At 35.4% G+C, this 17,612-nt stretch overlaps 2 protein-coding genes and 1 long non-coding RNA gene across 5 annotated transcripts in view; 2 read left to right on the forward strand and 1 right to left on the reverse strand.

The window, feature by feature from the left end:
• Nucleotides 1-17,612, forward strand: part of LOC135801912 (neurotrimin-like) — a 133,187-nt gene that overhangs the window by 19,850 nt on the left and 95,725 nt on the right. The window contains exon 2 of one of the 3 annotated variants that reach the window (XM_065315439.1): nucleotides 12,079-12,186. The exons of the other annotated variants lie outside the window; for them this stretch is intronic. The gene's annotated coding sequence lies outside the window, so the exon portion shown is untranslated. The remainder of the gene's footprint in view (nucleotides 1-12,078; nucleotides 12,187-17,612) is intronic. 3 annotated transcript variants of the gene reach the window in all.
• On the forward strand, nucleotides 1,750-6,385 carry LOC135801911 (uncharacterized). Its single transcript, XM_065315435.1, has 5 exons — nucleotides 1,750-2,001; nucleotides 2,079-4,885; nucleotides 4,947-5,109; nucleotides 5,171-5,320; nucleotides 5,369-6,385. Exons 1-5 carry the CDS (start codon nucleotides 1,897-1,899, stop codon nucleotides 6,008-6,010), a joined length of 3,867 nt encoding a protein of 1,288 aa, XP_065171507.1. The 5' UTR covers nucleotides 1,750-1,896; the 3' UTR covers nucleotides 6,011-6,385.
• On the reverse strand, nucleotides 10,589-11,147 carry LOC135801914 (uncharacterized). The gene is made up of 2 exons (XR_010550477.1): nucleotides 11,028-11,147; nucleotides 10,589-10,967 (listed from the first exon to the last, which is right to left on the reverse strand). It is a non-coding gene; the product is annotated as an uncharacterized lncRNA (long non-coding RNA).

Consider the following 17,612-nt stretch of genomic DNA (forward strand, 5'->3'; position numbering starts at 1 on the left):
TGTATGTTTGATTTATTTAGCGAGGCAAAAAGGAGGAAAACATCAGGTGTGCCGTTGGCGGAATATAAAATCGAGAGCGTTTTACGCTTTCAAGGAGTTGGTTTGGCTGGTAAACATGCTGTTTAGCATCTTTAGGAGTCTTCCAGGTTTCCTTTTGCTCTCTTGCCCATTATACTTGAGCATATCTTATTACTTGCACCTATTCGCCATGATTTCTGCACGAATGTTTTTCGCCACGGCCACGCTAAGTAGAAGAGGCGTACGTCGAGTGTATAAATGCAACATTATCGCAACGCCACAGCGCATCGCCACGCACCGAAGGGATGAAAATGAAGGAACAAGCACATCGCGCGTTGTGGTTGTGGCTGAACGAGGACGATATGCAAATCTACTATCGTCACGATGAAAGAGGGTTCTGGGCTTTATCACGCCGGCGTGGGGCGTCTTGTAAAGGATGCGAAAACGCGCTACGCAACTTAATAGTAATCTAAGGACTGAAGGAACCGACGCTCTGCTGTAAAACCCTGGAAAAAATCACATCTTTTAAAGGATAAGCATGTTTAAATGTGCTAAGTTTATTTAAAACTTGCACACAAATGATAATGAACAGTTTATATCAAAAAAAGTTCATGTGTAGCGGAAAATTGTACAACAAAGAAAAAAATCAAAAAAAGTTAGAAATTAAATCTATTCCACTTTAATTTCCGGTATGTCTAAAGTTTGACGATTTAAAGGAATAAACAGACACAGACATCAATATAATAGTAACAATTTTCTATTAGATTTTGTAATGACCTGCCAATCAATATTATATTGTGAATGGCACCTCTTTGTGTTTGATTAGATTTCATTTCAGTTCCAAAAATGTTTTTAAATCAGTAATTTTGATATTTTAAAGGAGAGTATTTGACTTTTACAAAAGTACCTAGTTTTTCAGTACGTAGCATTCCATAGAACCTGAAAATTCGCCAGGAAGAAGACGTGATGTCTGCGGTTTGATCTTAATAAAGTTGTCAGCGCTTCCATGAAGCGGATGGCAATCGGACGACGACATGATGAGATGATGGGATGACTTGCATTAGATAGACGAGGGTTTCGTCAGCGTCGGCGGGGCGGTGCGCAACTGGTCTGCTTGGAAATTCCTGCGGGCGCTGTTGGAAGCGCATCTTAAGATGTGAGTGTTGATGTTGTCATCAGGCTCACTTGAAGTTGGCATTTACTGTGGCAGCTAGGACATTCTTGAACATTGCTACAAACATGTCGGAGAGTAGAAAAAGTTAGATAAAGTTTTAAACGTAAACTTTAAGTTATTTTTGTGGGGACCATATGGATTTTTTGTATAATTTAGCGTTTGGCAAGGTTTTTTTCAAGATAATTTTAGATACAGGCGCGATTGTTTGATAATAAACATCCGCTCGGTTTGAACAGTGTTGGGTCAGATAACATGTAGCCTTGGCGAGACGAGTTTGAAGTTTACACTGACTCAGTAAGTCGCAGATTATTAGCGCGGTTGGAGCAGTAATTATATAAAATTAAGACTGGTGTAAAATATAATATAAAAGTGAATAAAGTATTAATTTATACTAATTAAATGAACTGTTTTATTTAAATTGGATTTGAATTCGATAGTGAATTCTTAACAAAAGGATTGAAGTTGGCAAGAAAAACCACGCCCAGTAAAATGAATTCATCTCTATGAAAATAAAGAGAGGTATTTGATTACGATAAATTTTCAAATTTGTATCTGATTTTTTTATGTTTCTTAATCTCATGTGGATTTAGTACTTTTTGTATAGACATGTGTAATTTTTTTAGATCACTTTATACCAGTTAATAATTTAATCAAGTTAGTTTCAATCAGGATTCGAACACAAACTTAATATTAAAAGTTAAAATATGGAAAAAAAGCAACAAAGAAAAAAGAAAAAGAAAGGACCTCCGCCTCCTCCACCACCAATATATATTCCTAATTACAAACCAACACTAAGTTTGACAGATGAGGTAATCAACTATGTGTAACTGCTGCAATTCTCTCTTATCTCTAGGAGTAACTATTTTTTTTATTTTAATATTTTTAGGGGTTTATTGCAAGCAGTTCCACTGATATTAAAACTGTGGAGAAAATTCAAAACACGTATACATGTACAATTCTGCAAGTAGCAGATGCTATGAGGCAAAACGATTTATTGAAACTTCTAGAGAAAGTAGAAGTATTGGATAATGAAACCAAAGATTATGTAATAAGTGAAGCTCTAAACTATATGCATATGCATGGCAGAACCTTATCAAAGGAAATGCACAATAAAATTCGTTGTATACTGATGCAATCGCGATTTTATAGGATTTATGATCCTAAAAAAGATAGCAACACTTATAATGACAATATACAACAACTGGAATTTATTCATTCTTGTTTTGAAGGATTACTAAAAATGAACTCTCCTAGTTTTATGGACAATTATATCAAACAAATAATATTTTATGGTACTGAATTGCAGTTTGGTAAAGATTGGGCAAAGGATTTACCATGGAACATGTTTGCGTTCTATATTCAACAATATGCGGGATTTGTCCGAACTTCAAACCATAAGCATCTATATCAAGTCGGTATTATCACCGAAAACAAATTTCAAACCATGGTTGAAAATTTTAAAAAGATATTTGAAATGACTTTGCCAAACAATAGTATAGTGTACGAGCATTTTCAAAAGGAGAATGCAAAGATGGCGGAAGAGATGAAGACATATTATTACGAATTGAAGGATTTGCATTCTCTCGAAAAACTATATAAAACAGTTGTGTGTTCTGATACAACACATTATTATGGATATTTAAGAAAATTACAAGCTTGCGGAGAATACCTTAAAAGTACTGATCAAACTCCGAATATATCAGGGGAATTGAAAGAATTGTTGACGAAGTGTCTCCCCATGAAAGATATGAAAACATTTAGGGATAAAGTATGCCATTTAAAATCTATTCCAATTGAAATAAAAGATGCTGAAAAATTGAACGATTTAAGCAATTTGATTGCAAAAATTGCTAAACAAATTAAACTCACTTATAAATTAATACAATTGGAAACTGCAGTAAAAATAAAAAAGTTAATATTACAATCACCTGAATCCATCCCAATGCCACACGTAATAAAACATGAGCTCTCTTCATTCCGATCAGCTTTTGGTACATTACACGAATCTCCCGATCGAAACATACAACTGCGCAAAGACAATGTGAATCGGTTGTTTGCATTGATGGAATTTCATTACAACGTAGAAGGTGGATACAATTACAATTTACTAAAAGTGTCAGATGAGCAAATTGAAGCAGAAAAGCAAAAACTTTTGTCAGAATGGCCAATTGATCAATCAGACGACAAAACACTACCGAATTTAATTGAGACTGTTTCAAATCCTCCATTATTCAGTGATGATGCAGACGAACATTATCGAGCATGTTTAGAAATTCTAAAAACTGAAGTTGAAAGGAAAAACGATTTAGGTGTTGAATTGCTCTTGATGCTGATTTTAAAAATTGCTGATGAATTGAGGAATTTTAATCTTAATCGAAAGTGGTATACAGAGTTATGTGCTACGCTTACTGTTAGATCGTTACGAAATGATTTGGCTCACGGCGATCTTTATGTGGATCTCCTAGAAATCGATAGAAAATCGACGATTTACGATATTGCAAATATTTTAATTGGAGAACTTGAAAATGAAACTGCCAGGAAACAAAAAGAATGTGGTAAAGTAACACAAACCATACCAATGCCAGAATTACGAACAAATACTAATTCAGAACTGGCGCTTATAAAAATAAAAGAAGATCTTGGATATCAAATCCAAAAAGGGTGTATTACTGAAGTGCAAAGGCTAGTGAACAAAATGAAGACGGAAGATATTGAGTGGCGCGATTTATTAGATACTACTGCTTTAAATCTGGCCGCAGGCAATGACCTAGACAATGTGGAACTATTTGAGCTGGTATTTGATGAAATTGGTGATCACCAAAAATGGTTTCGAGATGATCTCGGTGATACAATGTTGCATGTAGCTGCTGAAAAAGGCAATGTGCGAATTTTATCAAATATTTTAAAAACGAAGGCTTCATTCTACACAAGACATGTTCATGTCATTAACTACAATGGTGATACACCATTTCACAAAGCAGCGATTGCAAATCAGTCACGTACTTTTGAAATATTGTGTAATAGTTGGTTCAGTAAACATATCCAACTTTTTAACGAAAATGCGCAGGGTGCAATACACTGTGCAATTGTATTTGATCATATTGACGTTATTGAAGTGTTTGTGAAATGGAATTATCACCAACCACTTGATAGTGTTCGTGCAGTAAGAAACCAAACTTGTCTTCACCTTGCATGTGACTACAATCACAAAAATCTGATTCGTTATTTCATAGAACGTGAATCTGACGCAAATACGATTGACAAGGACATTGATACGCCATTATTGTTAGGAAAGCAGTTTTCGAATGCACACGACGTGCTAATGATTGAAAAATATATGAATCCTATAATGGAGGATAATAAGATGCATTCGGCTGTTAAATGTAATGCACCATCTAAGTTTGAAGAGATCTATAGTATTGCACCTTTTTTAATATGGACCACAGATATCGAAGGCAAAACACCCGTTGACAATGTCATTTTGGGAAATAATAGAGAAATGATTGAGTTAATATTTCATCATGTTTTACTAGATTATTCGGAGAAACCATATATATACAAAAAAGTGATTTCCATCATGTGTGATAGCGAATTAAAATGTCTTGATGGACCATGTGTAAGGCTAATACTAAATTTTGTTTTAAATACTCTTACGGAGAAATTTAATGACAAATTGGCGTGCTTTTGGGGATTGTAAGTACAAATAGAAGTAGAAAATTTACAATAATTACATTTAATGCTGATTTATTATTAGCACTTTATTGGGTCAGATTGTGAAAGTTTTCGAAGATATCTACATACTTAAAACTACCATCATTAGAATAATGTTGGAGAAAATCAGTTTATTTGAAAACGATGACCGAATAATTAAATGCGTTCATGATGTGCTTACCTGGTGCACGTTTTTAAGTGAAGAGGTATTAAAAAAAAAGTATTTGCATTTTTGAAAGCGACTATTTAAATTTTTGGTAATTGCAGGCATATATTTGCTTAAGTAATATTTTGGTTAATTATTTATCCAAGGATAATTTTATCAACCATTACAATACATTAGATTTAATCTCTTGGTTAGTAAAAATCGGAACATATGAACAAAAATCCACATTCGAGACTATGGGTTTAATTCAAGTAAGTTAATTTTGAGTTATTCTTTAATTATATAGTCATTTATTGTAGGTATTATTTAATATCAAAAATGCCGATTTTGATGAGCACGAAAAAATTATTGAAATATTATTCTTGTTAACGTGCGATCATGGAAAAAATACACAACTCTTTTTGGAAAACAATGGTTTGTCCTTTTGCATCAGGAATTTTAAAAGTGGTGTTGGCAATCGGTATACATCGGTGACGACAAAACTCTTATGTCTCGCACTGTCGTCTGAACATTTACCTGAACTATTTGATGCGGTAACTAACACCGACATTATAAACCTGTTAAACGATAGAAGTGATGAACTGGTTTGGGTAACATGTGGCTTACTGGTACAAATTTGGTCACTTAAGAAGAACGTATTTAACAGTGATCAATTAAAAGATTTGGTTTGTAAAAAAATGGAGCGCCTAAAAGAATTTTGCACTGTTCCAATTTTGGACATGTTTGACTGGCTTCTTGTTCTTCTGAATGAAGATTCATTTGAATGTCAGTACTGGGCAGCGTGGACTATTAAAAATTATACACGGCGTAACCCTGAAACAATGAGTTCATTCGTGAATGAAAACTTGCCACAAATCGGAAAGCGGAAATCTGAAATTAGCGATATGCTTGCAGTTGCAATGGAGGACGCTGTTATAGAAAGTAGCCGAGATATACTTTAATAAGTGCAATTTTCATATATTAATATAAATAAATTCAAATGGTTATCCATTCAATGGTTACGTAAACTTTAAGTTATTTTTGTGGGGACCATATGGATTTTTTGTATAATTTAGCGTTTGGCAAGGTTTTTTTCAAGATAATTTTAGAAACAGGCGCGATTGTTTGATAATAAACATCCGCTCGGTTTGAACAGTGTTCGGTCAGATAACATGTAGCCTTGGCGAGACGAGTTTGAAGTTTACACTGACTCAGTAAGTCGCAGATTATTAGCGCGGTTGGAGCAGTAATTATATAAAATTAAGACTGATGTAAAATATAATATAAAAGTGAATATACTATTAATTTACCCTAATTAAATGAACTGTTTTATTGAATTAATTGAATTATTTTATTTAAACTGGATTTGTATATGATGCTAAATTCACAATGAAAGGAGTGAAAGGAGCAAATCGAAGCGAACCGCGCCCATTAGAGATGAATTCACAAATTCTGGAAATAAATAAAGAGGTATTTGCGTATTTGAATTAAATCTTTTTGCTTCTTGTTATTTTGTATGTTTCTTAGCCTCGTTTCACATGAAAGTGGAATTCTCTCTTACTTTTTAGTATTATAAAAAGGAATCATATAAATGTACTTATTTTTAGGGTTATATGCAGTTATATGCAGGATGCACTGACCCTACAAGGATCGAAAAGCTTCCGAATTTATATCAAGATATAATTCTTGAAGTTGTAAATGCCTTGACAGAAAACAATTGCTTGAGACTTGAACAAGCAATCCAACATTTAAACAACAATACTAAAGATATTGTAATATGTGAAGCATATTGTCATATTTGCAGACAAGGTAATACAATATCCGCAAAAATGCGCAACCGCATACATTCGATACTCGTGCCTTTACGTTTTTATAACGTCACTGAGGCAGGAGTTGAAGCCAACACTGATAGAAAGCTGACAATTGAATATCTAAATACATTATTACAGGAACTACAAAAAGAGGATTCAAATGATTTGAAAAATTATCTTGTTAATAACATTTTGTTTTTTGCTAATAGCTTTAAATTTGACAGTAAAGAACATAAAATAGAATTGCCGTGGAATTCGTTCCTATTCTACATTCATCAATATAATGATTATTATATGAATGCACATAATGAAAATCATGTATATCAAGTAACGGTTATCAAAAAAACACAATTTATCGATTATGTTAAATGCTTTAATAAGGGCCTAGAAATGTTCCTAAAAAATTATAACGATATCGAAAAATTTAAAAAGTATGCAGCGCAGATAAAAGAGCCTATTGATAAAACGTATTGGGAATTAAGAGATTTGCATACTTTACAAAGATTACATGATTTATTTGAACCTCGTCAAGAAGCTAATTATTATGGACTTTTAAGAATACTGCAAATGTGTGGTGAATGTGTTAAAGGAAGCGAGCCAACGCCAAATATGTCAGAAAATCTCTTAAAATTAATGGATAATATCTTGCCATTGAAATCTATCAGGTCAATTAGAGATATGGCGTGTCATTTAACGACGATTCCAGGCGATAAAGAAGATTATTCAAAATTGAGCAGATTAATTAATAATATATTTATAAAAATCGGAGATGTACTCGTATTTAAAAGATTTGAACAAGCTTTCAAAATAAAAGAGTCAATATTAAGCACACCAGATTTAATATCGATGCCACACACGCTAAATTTTGAATTTTCCTCATTTGAACCAGGCATAGGAACATTAGATGAATCTTCCCTCAGAAGCAATCAACTTCGTGAAAATCAAGTCAATCGCCTATTAGCAAGGTTTGAATTCAACAACAAATTGCGAAAGGAATACAATTATAACTTATTAGAAATGTCATCAGCAAATTGGAAAGAAGCTGAAGAAAACTAATATCTGAGTGCAAAGTAAGTGATGCGGACAAAGACATTTTATCAGATTTACTTAAAGAGTTTAAACGGCTTAATAAGGAACAGGGTACACCAAAAGAAAAAGCGAAGCGGAAGGATGCGAATGGAAAAAATTTGAAGAAGACCTTGAAATAAATTATGAAAAATCTTTAAGAATTCTAAAATTGAGGTGGAAAAGAAAAACGATTTAGGTGTTGAATTTGTTTTGATTATTATTTTAAAAATCTTGGATGAAGATTTGAAGAGATTAAATCAGAATAGAAATTGGTTTTTAAACAAATATCCCACTCTTACTGGAAGGCAACTCCGAAACCATTTAGCTCACGGTGATCCTCTTGCAGACATACTACAACTTAATAGAAGATCTGTCGTCTATGATACTGCAAATATGCTTATTGAGGAGATTGACGATAAAAATAAAAGAATCCAAAGGAAATGTGAAAAAATTATGCCACCCATGAGTGCATTAGAGTTAATTGCGAGACATAATTCACCATTAACCATTCTAAAATTAAAAAATAAAATAAATGATCACATTCAAAGCGGGTGTATCGAAGAGCTAAAAAAACTATTGACAAAAGCCAAAATGGAACAATATGAATGGAGCGACGATATCACGGTTTTAAATTTGGCAGCGGGCAATTCACTTGATAACGTTGAACTATTTGATTTAGTATTTGTTGAAGTAAAAGATAAGTTTTCTTCTCGTCAGTTTAGAGATGAATTTGGAAATAACATGCTGCATGCGGCTGCTGAAAAGGTAATGTGCAAATTGTTTCACACATCTTAAAATCCAAAAAGTTATGTCGTAAACTTTACGCTAATATCGCTAACAGTAATGGTGACACACCATTTCACGCAGCCGCAATTGCTAAACAACTTGGTACTTTTAAAGTATTGTGTAACAGTTGGTTTAGTAAGCATCTTTATTATTGCAACCATAGTGGTCATACAGTTATACATAGTGCAATTGTATATGATTGTATTGATATCGTTGACATGTTTCTGCAGTGGAATTATGACAAATCAATCGACGAGATCCTAGGAGAAAACAACCACACTTACCTTCATCTGGCAAGCGCTCACAATAAAATGAAGCTAGTTCGTTATCTTGTTGAACATGGCTCCGATGCGAATGCAAGAGACAAAAAATTGCAAACGCCATTATCACTCTGTTTGCAATTTTCGAATTCGCCATTATCGACAATGTTGGGACAATATATGAATTCTGTTAGCGAGGATAATCCTATGCATGATGTAATCACTTCGAAATTAGGTACTTTTCAAGAGGCATATAACATTGCACCATATTTCCTTTGGACAACAGCTAATGACGAACGCACACCAATTTCACTTGCTATTACGGATAATAATTTAGAATTCATGGAAGAAATGTTTCACCAGGTGTTATTAGATTATTCCGAAAAACCTTACATATTCAAAGCGGTCATTGCTAACATTTGTAACAGGAATTGGAAATATCTTGAATCATATGTAAGATCACTCTTGAATCTAATTCTGAATAATGTAATGGACAAGGATAATGATAAACTCATGTGTTTTTGGGGATTGTAAGTATTTAGAGACTTCTATAACTAAAAAGTGTCAATAATGATCTTTCAGCATTCTGTTGGGGAAGTTTTAAATTCAATTGAAGATTTCTGCATTCCCATAGAAACAATCATTAGAATAATGTTGGAAAAAATCAATTTATTTGGATGCGATGACAGAATTATTGCATGTTTTTATTCCGTATTTGCTTGGTGTGAAACTCTAAATGAATCGGTAGGTGATTCCAAATACTTTTCCAGTATATGTTTTCATTTTGTGTTTTGCAGGAATTTTTAGAATTGAGTCACATGCTTTGTAATAATCTGTCGGAGTATTGTTACATCAATCATTTCAATACATTAGATTTATTATGTTTGCTAACAAGAAATGCAACAGATCAACAACGAACTGAATTAGGATCTATGGATCTAATTAGAGTAAGAATGTACTTTGTTAATTTTCTGTTTTAAATATTTGTTTACCTTTGCAGGTATTAGTTAATATTGAAAATGCAGATTATAACGAGAAGGAAGTAATTATAGAAATAATGTACTATTTTACATTAGATCATGAGCAGAATAAGCTCCAATTTTTAGAAGACGATGGTTTAAGGTTTGCCATTGAAGATTTTGATAACGCTATTAGCGACTGGCATAAAACAAAAGTGGCTGAACTATTATGTACTACAGTAATGTCTGTGCATGTTTCCAAGGAATTAAATAGCATTTTGTCTAATGCGATAACTTTTGCTGACATTAAAAACATGTTTCGTAACACAAATCAAGAATTGAAGTGGGCAACATGTGGAATTCTTCTAAAGATTTACTCATTTAATGAAGATTTGTTCAAAATGAACGAATACGAAGCATGTTTATGGATAATATGAAGAAGAAATATTTCATGGATTTTTGTACAATTCCGGTTTTAGATAGTTCTGATTGGTTGCTTAATCTCTTGTTAGATGATTCATTTGAATGTCAGTATTGGGCTGCTTGGACTATTAGGAATTACACACGACGTGACACTACAAAAATGTATAAACTAGTTACTGAAACTTTGCAGAATAATACCAAGCGTAATTCTGAAATCGACGAGTTGCTAGCAGTTGCCATAGCTGATGTTTACTTTACTTAGCTTAATATGTATTAGTATATTTAAAATTGTATTTATTTAACAGAAATAAAGAAAATTAACTTATTGAGTTTCTAGAAACTGGTTAAAAAAGGTTACTCAAAGTTGCAATATAGTGTCACCGAATATAAGATTGAAATGTGCAAACCGCGCCCACGAAGAAGTGCAACTTCACTGCCGAGCGCTTTTTGACGAATGCTCTCATATATGCGGAATATGATGGGGTGCATAAAATATTCATGATACGTTGCCATTCCTATTGCTATCGTTGTGGCTGACTTTGCATTTTTGTATTCCTGCTTTGTGCTTATGGCAGGCGCCAGGACGAAGGAGCAATAGCTTGAGGACTGCTTCTGCAAAACGGGAAATGTGTGAGCGGAAGGTCTGCACCAAAAGAATCTACATATAAATACATATAAATATAAAATTCGGTTGCCTAAACCAGAAAGAATGAGATACGTCGCTAACATATCAGCAAATTCCATTACTAATCGCTTAATACTTTAGGACGCTGTGAATATTGATATACATTTTGAGGTTATGGTGAATTTTAGAGGCTTTATTTTAAGGTTATGATAACAAGAGTGGTACTCTATTGCTACCAGTGTATAGGAATCATGTAATTGAAATAGTTTATCAATTTAAGTGGTTACGAATTTGGATTCGAGCGTAAAATTAATTCCAGAGCAAAATATGGAACTGCATAACATAACCGATCAAATATATTATATATAAAACTGATATGTATTGAAATATGAAATATTTTAATTGAACTTGACAGCAGTAATGGCGTATAAAATGAAAATGGTTTCAAAATGATTTCTAAACACTGTAGTGTTTTAGAGTGACTTTTCAAATCGTTTCAGTTATAGTAATAAACGTTAATAGTTATTATTCATACATAGAAGCTTAATAAATTTTAATCAAAGAATGTTGATGTATGCACTGAAGCAGAATTTGTTTGAAAGCTGTATAGCATAGGCACCAACACTTAGCCCTTCCTCAATATCACATTACTTAATATTTGTGGATGTGTGTACATTACATCACTTGCTCTTGCAAAAAGGGTCTTGATCGTATACAAAGCGAGCAGCGAGCGGCAAGCAAAGTGCGCGAAGTGAGCGTGTGGCCGCCGTCGACATATAATCGATTATATTGATAGTATTTGGGGTTGCTTTAAGGGCAAAGGCAGATGCGATGAAGAGCCGGCGAGTTTTCGGTCGGCCGACAAGCTTTGTTGTGGTACGCCGCCAATGTGTGCCTCTGTTCTTAATTGACTAGTTGTTCAGCCGATATTCAATATAAGCTGGCGCATAAAGTGTGTGTTTACGCAATCCCGACCAACACATTAATTTGATACCCTTGCCATTGTAATTTATTGCTGTATATTTATAAATATTGCAAAAAATTGATCGATACTGGGCGTAATTCTAATGCTAATGAGAATTGTTTGTTTTGTTGCAGGTAAATTTGAAAAATTCCACCGCCCAGACACATTTATCGCCCCGCTGGGTGCGATTCGACGGTATCAAAGGTTAATCAACGTTTAATCCACGCGTCGCCTGCTAAAAAGTAGGTGCGTGTTGAAACCCTTTCGTGTGACCCGTAACAAACACAAATATGTAGGAGACTATTAATGTATCATAAATCGTATTAATGTTGAGGGTATTAAAGGGCAAGCCATAGGAAAATATGCCAAAGAAAAAGTTGTAACTTAAGGTCAATCATTCCAGAATTGATTTTATATCCAAGAAATACAAATCTAACTCTTTTTTTGTTTTTTTAACAAAAACATGTAATTGATACGTTTCAGTGTATTGTTTATATCATTATTACATTGCCAGCCATAGTATATATTTCCATGTGTTTGATTTTCATAACATTACGCGCCTCTTGTTCTTCGGCTGCTCGTTTCGCGCACGAATTGTTTTGTCTACTTTTTCAGCGCTCCATTCGGGCGTACGCAGTTATTACTGGTTCGCTACGTTTCTACTGATATGAGTTTTGTTTTATGAACGCGCGTTCAGCGGGAGACTTTTATTTTGCTGCGGCGCGAGGTGCACGATATGCGATGGAATGAAACAAGAAGCCTTCATTAATATTTGACGCGCCGGGTGATGACGCGCGCTCCGTAATGACGCTTTCCATTTTCGGCGCGTTCCAGCTGCTGCCAAATACACTCTTTTATATTTTTTTCTCTGCGTGCGTACCAGGATTGACGAAATTTACATGACTATGCATGGTTATCTGTCTGCGTGTGCGTACGCACGTATGTTTCTGGCAGTAATTACAAAATTCAATGGTCATTAGACGTCATAAATCAAAATTTGTTGTGTATTAATGTATTAAAAATTGAGACCGTGGAATGGAAAAATAATGGATGCATGAAGAGATAAGCTATCTTTAATCAACCCTAGATATATGCCAGTTTTTGTAATTATTGTATATTATCTTCATAAATAATGTCAGCAGATTTATATTAAGGAAATTTTACCTGTCACTAGCGCCATCTGGTATTAGTATGTAGTACTGATGTATATAGCCTCAAAAAATGACAAATGACAGAGATAATCGTAATACATTTCGTTATATCACAAGAATTGAAATTAAATTAGTATAGCTTGATGTAATCCACAGATATTGACTTCAATATTGAATTCACGTCCGTGGAATATTTTTAATCAGATATGTGAGTAGATATATGACAAAGCCTTTCAAATTACACACAATTTTTAATTTTTCCAGGCATTACCATAAAATCTCCTCGCTTCTTTTCTGTGGCGAGTCGAGCTAGACATGCGTGGTGGCTGGTAAGCTTTTCATCCAGCTCGGTGAAAGCGCTGCCGGTGCACACGCATCACGCACACACTTACACCATACAACACACCCGCGAAGATCCGTCCGGATCTAATATAATAATTCACCGCGTTTAAAGTGGTTGCCGGAGTTGCCGGCGCGCCAACCGACTTGGATGCGGTGTTACTAATACAAGAGTCTCACCCGTTCCACGTTTCTGCGCTTCTTTAACCGACTGTGTGCATGTTCATGCAGACGAGCAGGGAAGTAACGCCGACATACATCGTAGTTACTGTCTTCCGTACGCAAAGCGCGTTCATAACATAATAATATAATAATATTGCATGCGGGTACGATGAGAGGGTGCTACGGCTCATCCCAGGCCCTTTCCGTTTGGCAAAGCGCGTTCGCCGGCGTTTCCTTTGCCACCACGTCGGCTTTCCAACGCTTCGCTTCTATCGCAGGAGAGTTTTGCGAATCAACATCATAATATTGAGCGCATTAATTAAGAAATGTTCATTTTGTTACCGAGGGCTTAATGGAATGTTTTATTTTTGAGATTTTGAATACGCCAAAAACTTGTGAGGCAATTATAAAAGCAGGTCATATACCGAAATATAAGGTCTAGCCGCTTTTGATGGTCATTACCCACATTGGTCAGCGGCAGCGAATGTCTCCCACAGTGCGGCCTTGCGCCCGCTGGCCGACGTTTAGCCGAGGCAATTAAAAGCTGTTTTTCGCCGCTGATTTACCAAAGTGGAAAACGCCCGACTGGGTCTGGGCAGACCGTTAGGCACGGTTCGTTAAATTTTAAGCGCGTTTGGCGATTTCTACAGCGGTGCCGATAGCAGATTTACTCTCCGAGAAATTCCCGACAAGAATATGTCCTTTGGAAGCGTCACAGAATCTAAGAAGGTAGAAAGAGCTCGGAAATGTTCTATAAATATGTGGCGGTGGACGCAATGGAAACGATGGAAATGGCGTTTATTTCTTTAAGCCTTTCTTGATGTGGCTGCGTCGACCACCAGCAGAAAATCCACGGCGTTTGATCGAGGACGTGTCAGGTCAAAAAAAAGCACGCCCACGCCATATCCCGATATTTTATGCAAGAGCGCGCCATTCAGACGCTTTTCGTGCTCTCGGCTCTCGGCGCGCTCTCACTTCTCAGACTCGCATCGAATTCACACGGACGTCAAATCGACACCGACGCTGCCACTGAATCGTCAAAAGAACCTTTCATTTTACCCGAACTGATCTGGTGAAGCAAAAGGAGTTAAAGCACGACGAATGTTTTTAAAGGGTGATCCGAAAATGCCTGCCGAGGAGACTGCGAGCTTTGCGTTGTGCACACGCCGGCAAAAAAATTCACGCGCCTCGGCATAATCATCTTGTTTTATAGTTTTTCACCGGTTCGCGTCTTCGACGCCATCGCCGGCGACGGCCTTTCTTTTTTATGTGAGCGCCGCACTTATGTCAAAGATTAATGGACTCTCCTTCGCGTTATGGACGCTGAAGGAACGTGAAAAAGGCATAAAATTCGATTTGCCCGCTTCAGCATCGCTTTCCTGCCATTGCCGCCACTCAATTCGACTTCATTTACACACTAATATTGCACACAGCATGAGTTTCATACACTTCTTATTTCATTTAATCAACCGCCAGGAAAATTTACACTCAATCAATATTTTAGGTTAATTATAATCATATAAGTAGTTGAAGTGTCGCCATCTTGAATTTAGTAATATACCTTTCTACTTCATTCCATATCTACACCTTTAATCTAATTGCTTGATATATTGCAGCAGCAAATCATTTCGAATAATCATTAATTTATTCAGAAAGTAATTACACTAGGCATTAAAATGATTTGTTCCGCATGGCCGCATTCTCTTAGTGAAAGGCTTTGTTCAATTCCCGGAGTCAGAACCTAATATTTCGAAACACAAGCTGAATATATGATGTGTGAGCAATGTGCCTAAGCAGCGTTATGCATAGGAGGATCCTTTTCAATATAAATGCGAATGAATAATATATAAGATGAAAATGCGATTAGAAGACCCGCCGGTATGATGAACACGTTGGGTTGCGTTCATGTTATGCTCACCCTTTCTCTTTGTTCAGGAGAAGCTTGGACTAATCAATTAGTGCATGTATAAGTAAAAGCAGAAAGTAATCTGTTGAAAGTTTTTTTAATTTGTGTTTTCACTACTAAAGCTAATAAAATAGTCTCATTTAGTTTTATTATAGGAAATTCTGGAGATTCTGCGCTGTTTTTAGTTTGTTTGTTCAACATTGGTCAGTAGTAATACTCGTTGTCAACAGATTTCGCTAGTGGTACTTGAATTCAACTGCTTCGGCGCTTTCTTCTTCTTAATTGGCAAAGTAACTATTTATAGTTATGGAACTTGTACGTTTAGTGTTTGTTTGTTATTTGCTTCGAATTTTGACTACGGTGTTCGCGTGCAATGCGCTCACCTAAATGATATTAGCGTTAATGTTGCGCCGAGTGAAAATGCATCTGGTACATTGGTTCCAGAATTTCGGGGACCAAACTCCCCCGGTTTGCTACGAAGCGTGTACAGCCTCGGATTATCGGCTTTTCGGATTAATATTTGCTCGATTAAAGTAAACGTGGAGGGAACAATTCAGATTGGCTCGAATGAACACTCTATTGTCAGGACTTTAACCTCAACAATTATTTTTCAATCGACGAATTTATTTTTTTGGTTAAAAAATATTTGTTTATTGCGTATTACACAACGTTGATGTTTTAATTTAGTTTCAACATGTTGTTTAACTTTGTGCATACATGTGTCTGGGGCCTGGCAGCGAAAGGTCGTCGACATTTAGTTTTGCGGTGCGATGCGTGCGCGTGACGCCTCGTTTCGTTTGAAAATTAATTTAAACTTCATCACGAAAAGCAAACGTCTAGCAACCTTACACCTTCCGAGCCTCTTCAGCCGTAACACTCACCCTCGTATATCTTCCAGCGCATTTCGGCTACTATTGTACGTTTGTTGCAAACTTTTGTCTTCAACTCAAATGCGGCTTGCACTGGGTGGTAATAGAAGAACAAAAAATATACACATATAAATAATAAAGCGAAGAAACGTGAGTGTGATAGAAAAATAAAAGAAACAGGCACGCTGAGTTGAAAAACGCGCAAACTTTTTGAAAAGTTTGAAGCCACCATCAGTGCGAGTGCCCGACGTTGATAAAATTGGAATTTCTGTTTTCAATCAGCGTGGAAATTTTTGTGCGCATAGTAGACGTGTTTGAAAACATTGGAAAACAATTGAGAAACAAGAGAAACAACCAAAAACATTTTGATTAAACATTCTGAAAGTTTTCCATGCGATATTTCTGCTAATATAAATTTACGTTTGATTTTTATTGAATCAAACTGTTTACTCAGCATTAATTTTGCAACAAAAAAAAACCCGGGAATTTTGTAAGTTTATGTCAATATATATTTAGGTTAAGTTATGATTAAGCAATACATATTTTCAATGTGCAATTGTATGTTTTTGTCCACCGGTTTTTTCATTGTTTGAACATGGTCGAACATTTTTAGGCTGCGTAAACAAAAATGCCTGACGCTGGGGAAATTTTGGACACGTAAAGCATTTACGTGCGAAAGTTCAGCGATGAAACAAGTTCCCTGGGGCCACAGTTGTACAGATAACTTGACGAGTGGACGCGCGATTATTCACACGACCTAAAATGGAATTTTTTGTTAAATTTTGTCAAATCTTAGCTTCTCAACTCTTTTTTCTCTGCGACATCTTATAATATATTAAAATTTATATTTTATTGCTGACAAAATTGAGAATTTCACAAAAAAGGTGAAAAAAATGAAATACAATTTAATTTAAAGGATTTGTAGATTTGTTTTAGGAAACACCATACAAAAGTCTGTATAAAAATGCGCCGCCGCACAAAAAAGTAAAAAATCCAATGTTGGAATGTTGTTAGACTTGCCGGGTGTCAGGTTGTCGTGGCGCAGCGGTGAGATAAAGTTGTGGCTTGTGGCAAAAATAAATTATTGGCCAAACGCGAACGCATTTATTTATTGCAGAGAGTTGTTGCTGCAGCCAATGTGTTTTCCACGTTTGTTACTTTTTCTTCTATCTGCGATCCAACCGCATTCGAAACTCGCTGCCACCGCGACGCGTTTCGTAGATTTCGGGTTTATAAAACAA

The sequence above is a fragment of the Atheta coriaria genome, unplaced genomic scaffold (genome assembly GCF_025399875.1).
Source record: "Atheta coriaria isolate IRGN ID8LTWV9N9 unplaced genomic scaffold, Caltech_Dcor_3.1 hic_scaffold_13_pilon, whole genome shotgun sequence".
NCBI lineage: Eukaryota > Metazoa > Arthropoda > Insecta > Coleoptera > Staphylinidae > Dalotia > Dalotia coriaria.